Here is a 6,413-nt window from a genome sequence, read left to right as displayed (position 1 = left end):
GCACCTCTTGCCCAGATAATAGCGCCCTTTTTTGAGCCTCCCAAGTGCCCAAGGTTGGACCATACTCCACACGACCACTACTCAAGGCTGGTTCGAGGACTAACAGTAACTTAATCCGCGGTGCATCCTGGGCGGCGGCACCGTGAGGGCTCTCTGTGCAGCGAGGAGGCAGGGTTCTGCAGTGCATGGCGGGGCCCATGCTGACCTGCTCGAGATAAAGGGCCCATGCCTTCCATCCAGGGCAGGCCAGGGCCTGCTCCAGAACCACAACACACTGGGGCACGGGGAGGGGTCAGCCTGGGGGACGACAGGAAGCCACTTCCATCCTGCCTGGATCCAGCCTGCAGGTGGGGCAGCGGTCCCCAATCCTCCCAGGACGGGCTCTTAGTCTCATATGGCCCCTCCCCCTCAGGTGCCCTTCACCTGCCAGGGGCTGCAGCAGCAGGGAGGTAGCTTGTATGGTTACCACTGACCGCACTGGAGACCGTCACAGCGACAGTATAGACACAAGCAAGGAAAAGGCCGATTAAAAGCAACCCAAGCGTTAAAAACCACTGTTTCCGCCATGTTCCCCAGGACCCTAGGAGTGCGCTAATCGGTCACTTGGCCTTGGGTTGGATCACTGGGGGCGCTGGAGAGTTCATACGTGTTTACAAAGAAGGGACACTAGCAGGAGCGTCGGGTATAACACGGCTGTGGGTTAGGGTGATGGCAGAGGTGCCTCCCTGTAATGACGCCACAGCAACAGACCATCGGAAAACACATATATAATTACATATTGTTTTTGTGATTAATCACTATGCTTTATGTTCAATTTGTAACAATGAAAATACATCCTGCATAGCAGATATTTACATGACGATTCATAACAGTAGCAAAATTAGTTATGAAGTAGCAACGAAAATAATTTTATGGTTGGGGGTCACCACAACATGAGGAACTGTATTAAAGGGTTGCAGCATTAGGAAGGTTGAGAACCACTGGTCTACAGGGACTTGAACTGGGAGATCACAGCCTTAGGTCTGCCTGTGGATGCAACTGCAGCCCGGGAACCTGGCCAGGCTGTGTAAACCGTGTTGGCTGGAGAGGGGATGGTTTGTCGTGAGGTCAACAGCAGGGGACGTGCCAACCCGGGACCCTTCCTCCCCCTCTCAATGGTGCAGGTACCAGTCCCCATAGTGTCTCCATGGGCCCCCCTGGGGACAGCGTTCCTCCCCACCAGGGGCATCAAGTAACTGCCCCACTGCAGATGCCAGTAAATGGTCCCAGGTCCAGGGCACAGGCCTGGTGCCTCATCAATCCTCTCAAAACAGCCCAGCGGTCAGACCAAGGTTCATGCGTGACCAACCAGACGCTGTTACCTCGGCCTGTTGGCTGCTGTGATGCGTGTGTTCCCACCCAGGGTACCACAGACGGTGGAATGCCAACTGCCATCAGGTGGGCGACTACCCAGCTAGAGCCATCCGTGTACCAGGCTCGGCGAACTTCCTGCTCCTCCTTTGCAGAGGCAGGGGCAGGAACATTCTGAGGTTGGGCCTCGTAGATGCTATGGGTGGGGAGGTCATTTAATGGGCACAGATGACCGAGCCGTGGCAGGGCCGGCCAGTGGATTGTGTGGTCAACCCACCCCTTGATGGCAAGTTCTTCCTCTGGCTGCTCTATCTGGTGCATCTGATATCTGCCCCCTTCATAGTTGGGACCAAAAATCCCAGGGGCACTGGAGTTTGACAGGTACCTGCTCTCAAAGGCAGCCTGTGGTCCCGCTCCCGTCCCCATCCCCTCAGCTAAGCCAGGTGAGGGGTGAAGGCACTGTGCCAAGTGGTTTAAAAGCTCGCTGACACCCCGGAACCCCCACAGAAAGCCTGTGCCTCTACATGTTTTTGGTCTGGGGCAGGTCTGTACTTTTCCTGACAGCCTCAGGGACAACACAGGCCTCACTCGGATAACTGGACTCCCCAAGCTTTACGGCAGCGCCTGGACCTTTTCTCCTTACAGAGCCCACTCTTCATAGCACCAGTGCCAACCAGGCAGCGACTCCATTCCTGGGGACCAACTAATGGGGGTCCCACAAGAGGCCTCCGATCACCCCCACAGCCTTCACTTAAGGACTGTACCCGGCCCCCGATGGCTTCTGCTCCGAGTGTCGCTGGGGTAGCTGAGGGTGCGGGATGAAACTGCTGTTCGGGTCTTCAAGCCTCCCATGACCCTAACACTGCTTCAGGCTGAAGATCAGCCTCTTCCCTTGTGAGGGGAGGGCAGCGGATGGGCGACCAGTTAGCCTCCCTTCCTACTGCCTTCACTCTCCAAGTTCCAGTCTTCCCGCAGCTCAGACATGGATGGAGACCCGCATGTCTTGTCCCCTACGGGGCTAGGCGTGGAGACACTGCACTAGGGGCTCTATGCCGACTCTGCTTCCACTCCTGCTATGAAAGTGGCCTGGTCAGGTCCCTCCCACACTGGGCACAGACTGCCCCGTGCATGCCCAGCTTTTCAAGAATGTGCTGTACTTCCAGGGCCACACTTGCCAGGCCTCCCTGCAGGTCAGAAAGAGCCCATCTGGATGTGACCAAGCAGCAGCCATTTCATGGAAGTCTCTACTCCACACCCAGGCCCCAAGCACCGGGGGAGCAGCACCACCCACCGCAGTGGATGCTGGTACACGAGCAACAACAGCCAGAGTCTGGAACGCCAGGCCAGAGCGCAGGATCCTTCCGCTCCCTCCCGTCTCCTTCCTGTGCAAACATCCAGACCTAACAAGGAGGCCTGGGATTTCTCTCCTCACTAGCCTGCTCCAACCAGCCCTCATGGTCTAGGTCCCTTCCTGTATTCCAGGGAACAACTTCTCCACACCCAACCACAGCCAGAGAAGGCGGACTCTTCTCCCACAGAAAACGGAGGTACCGAGCCCACCGAATGCTAGGCCCAGCCCTGGGATCAGACACGGGCTGACAAGACAGTTCCTGCCGCAGGTTTATTTGTACAAACAGCACAGGAAGACACCAGCGCCACACAGACAGCAGCCCAGGGGGCCCACCAGTCCTTCCGTCCTCACGTCGGCAGACAGAGGCCTCTACTGTGGAGCCTTCGTGGGGGGCTGGGCACCTTTGGGAGCGGGAGCCTGAGCCCCTTTGGGAGCGGGAGCCTGAGCCCCTTTGGGAGCCTGAGCTGCAGCCGCACCCGCAGCCTGGGGCTTGGTTTCCGCCTTGGCCTTGGCCTTTGGCCGGCAGGGCCTGAGCCCCTTGGCAATGCGGGCACGAGCACGTTTCCCAAGCTTGGGGTGAGCGATGTAGGCAAGTCGACTGAGTTTGCGGCTGCAGCCCTTTGGGATATTGGGCCTGGGCTCCTTGGGCTTGACCAGGGCCTTGATGGCCTCAGCACGTGCGCTCATGGCCTTGGCGTTGTTGGCCTGCATCTTCTTCAGGCCCTTCTTGTTGTGCTTCTTGGCAAAGCGCATGTTCCTTAGGAACTTGGGGTCTACCTGGAAGGCAGGAAAGGTACAGGCGCCTATGAGTGCAGCATGTGGGGGGGGGGGGGGAGCGGGCAGCGCTGGAGCCCCTCTCCATAGCAACACCAAGAGACGATCCGGCTCAGCCGAGGCCTATCGGAGGCTTGGACAGCATCAAACCCAACCTTAAATGCACAAACACCCAACCCTGGAAGCTTATCTGCAGAGAAACTCCAGATGTAGCACCACCCGAAGCCAACCACCCACCTGCTGATGCCACAGACAGAGCCAGCCGAGGGCAAATGCAAGCGCAGAAGAAAAGAAATAAAGGCTGCCCTACCCCCTCTGCCCGTTGTAGGACTTTGAAAACCTCCTAAGAAAAGCATGTCAAGCTCAAGGCCCACACATTTTTGCGGCCCAGCCAACATAATGGTATATAAGAAACGTTTTAATAAAAATTTTGTAACTTTTACAATATCCCGGTATACATAATTAATAACAAACTACAACGAATGACTAAGATTTTAGTTTATGTGAACCTCAAAAAAAACAAAAGCTTCAATTAACAAAAGCTAATGACTTCTATAATCGTGCAGCATTCATTTCCCTCACACGCCTTACGCACAGGCGCACCATTTCTCTCCACTATTACTAGCAGCGAATATTTTAGCAGCCATGTCATTAGTCTTGGACTGACTTGTTTGGTGTGCACAACAGGAAATATTTCGCTTTCGGAGAACAAGAAAAATAGGTTTATTTGCGTTACACTTATTAATTTGCGCAGTTATTCAGTGTCTGGTAAGTTAATGTTCAAGGAAAAATATTAACTTTTATTTAAACGTTCTATTATCCTAACAGTTACTTATTTATTTCAGCCCTTTGTGTATTCAGCATGTCTCTATCGAAATAAACCTACATTTCTATGAAAATTGAAGCTTTTGGTTTTTTGAGGCCCACATACACTTACACCTCATTTGGCCATGTTAGCCTCTGAGTCTGACATGCTTGTCCTAAGGGACACCCAGTCCCCTTAAGGAAAGGTGTCAGTTAAATACCACGCCCGGGTACAACAGACTCAAGCAAGTGATACAGACCGAGACCTGAAAGCCGAGGCTCGGTTCTCAGCTAGTCTCAACGCCCTGGCGCTGAAGGCAGGCTCGTAAGGGATGCGGTCCCACACAAAGCCACCCCAAGTCGCTGGGTGGACAAGGGAGATGGCTGGGTCGGCCCGGAAAGGCTCGTCCCACCTGACCCGGAGTTACATCCAGGGCTGGAAAAGGCCACGTACAGCTTTACGGTGGGTCTGGCAGAGCCCGGAGTCCAGGCAAGAGCTGGCTGGGTAAGAAGGAAACCGCAGCCCCAAGCAAGCCGAGGGTCAGCTAACGGTGATGCCAGGCAGGCACACTCCTGGTGACTCGGCGCACACTTACCCCCTTAAGAGATTCGTATCTTTGTGACCGGGGTTTCTTGATGCCGTTTCTGTGCCATTTTCGCGCTGTGGAGGAAGAAAGGAATGACATCAACATAAGGTTTTCTCTAGTCTAGTAAGACCCGTCAACACCCCAGCTGCCAAGCCTGGGGAACCCTTTACTTCCCAGAGTGGGCCTGCCCGCGAGCCGGGAAACCCCTTACCACCGAGCACTGCGCACAGAGCACTGCGGGGAGCCCCGCGGACCCGGGCCTTCTAAATCCCAAAGGCAATGCGGTAAAATCAAAACCGGGCCTCGGGCCGCAGACATGTGCCCCCTGCCCTGCCCAGGATCGGTGATCCTTGCCAGGGTGTGGGGCGTGAGGAGGCCGGGCCGGAGGCACTTACACTGGTTGTGCGTGGTGTGGTTCTTGGACTTGGCCATCTCTGCACCTGGAAGACACGAGCGGAGGTCAGGGCTGCGGACCCGCCGGGCTGGGCCTGCCCTCAGCTGGAGGAACGCGGGGCCGGAAGCCAGGACGAGGCTGCAGCAGATGCCTTGCCCCTGCGGCCTCCACCCGCCTCCACTCACTCTGCACCGCCGGCTCCAGTCCCCGCAAATGCGGCGAACGGCGCCCCGAAACCAACATCCCGCCGCAAGGTTGCGCTTTCCCCCAAAGCCGAGTCCTCCATTCCCATCCAGCCCTCGACAAACCCACGAGTGCCACCCCGCCTCGCGGCCTCCGCCCCCCACAGCAGGCAGCCCGTCTCCCGGTCCTCCCCGGGGTTTGCGCCCCGCCGCCACCCGGGAGTCGCGGATGGTTTCGGATGCCGCGCGGCCAGTACTCACCGAAGCCCGCGGCTCCCGAAGCGCCAGGGACCGGAAGAGAAAGAGGCGGCCGCGGTGCAGCACGGGAAATACGGTCGTCGAGGCCGGAAGGTACTACTGAAAAAGCTTCCCCGGCGCCGGGAAGAAAGGTTCCTAAGGCTGAGACGGTACCGTCAGCTGGAAGGCGGTGCTACGAGCCTGGTCCCGCCCCTTTCGGTCTTCCCTTCCCTTTCCTTTCTCCTATTCCTCCTGCATCAGGTTCATTGGCCCAAGTCTCATTAAAACCTGACCTTTTTCCCTAACCGGTTTGGCTCAGTGGATAGAGCGTTGGCCTGCAGACCGAAAGGTCCCAGGTTCGATTCGGTTAAGGGCATGTACCTCGGTTGCGGGCACATCCCGAGTAGGAGGTATTTCTAACTCTATATCCCTCTTCCTTTCTCTCTGTAAAAAAGCAATAAAATATATTAAAAAACAAAAAAACCTGACCTGAAGGCTAAGGGAATCCTTGAGGGGTTTGTTAGGCAGGAAGTGACAGACTTTTATTCTTAAAAAAATACCCCTGGTGCCAGCTGGCGTGGCTCAGTGGTTGAGCATCAACCTAGGAACCAACAGGTTGAGGTTCAATTCCTGGTTAGGGCACGGGTTGGGGGCTCCATCCCGCGTGGGGGTGTGCAGGAGACAGCCAATCAGTGATGTTCCTCTCTCACTGAAGTTTCTCTCTCTCTATCCCT

General features: G+C 56.1%; 1 protein-coding gene across 1 annotated transcript; it reads right to left on the bottom strand.

Annotated features, from left to right (window-relative positions):
* Nucleotides 1-2,953: 2,953 nt before the first annotated feature.
* Nucleotides 2,954-5,822, bottom strand: RPL29 (ribosomal protein L29). Its single transcript, XM_036333395.1, has 4 exons — nt 5,704-5,822; nt 5,262-5,306; nt 4,876-4,940; nt 2,954-3,478 (listed from the first exon to the last, which is right to left on the bottom strand). The coding sequence occupies exons 2-4, from the start codon at nt 5,296-5,298 to the stop codon at nt 3,071-3,073; spliced, it is 510 nt and encodes a 169-aa protein (XP_036189288.1). The 5' UTR covers nt 5,299-5,306; nt 5,704-5,822; the 3' UTR covers nt 2,954-3,070.
* Between the last annotated feature and the right edge of the window lie 591 nt (nt 5,823-6,413).

The sequence above is a fragment of the Myotis myotis genome, unplaced genomic scaffold, assembly GCF_014108235.1.
Source record: "Myotis myotis isolate mMyoMyo1 unplaced genomic scaffold, mMyoMyo1.p scaffold_m19_p_13, whole genome shotgun sequence".
Classification (NCBI taxonomy): Eukaryota; Metazoa; Chordata; class Mammalia; order Chiroptera; family Vespertilionidae; genus Myotis; species Myotis myotis.
This window is presented reverse-complemented; position numbering and strand designations above follow the sequence as displayed.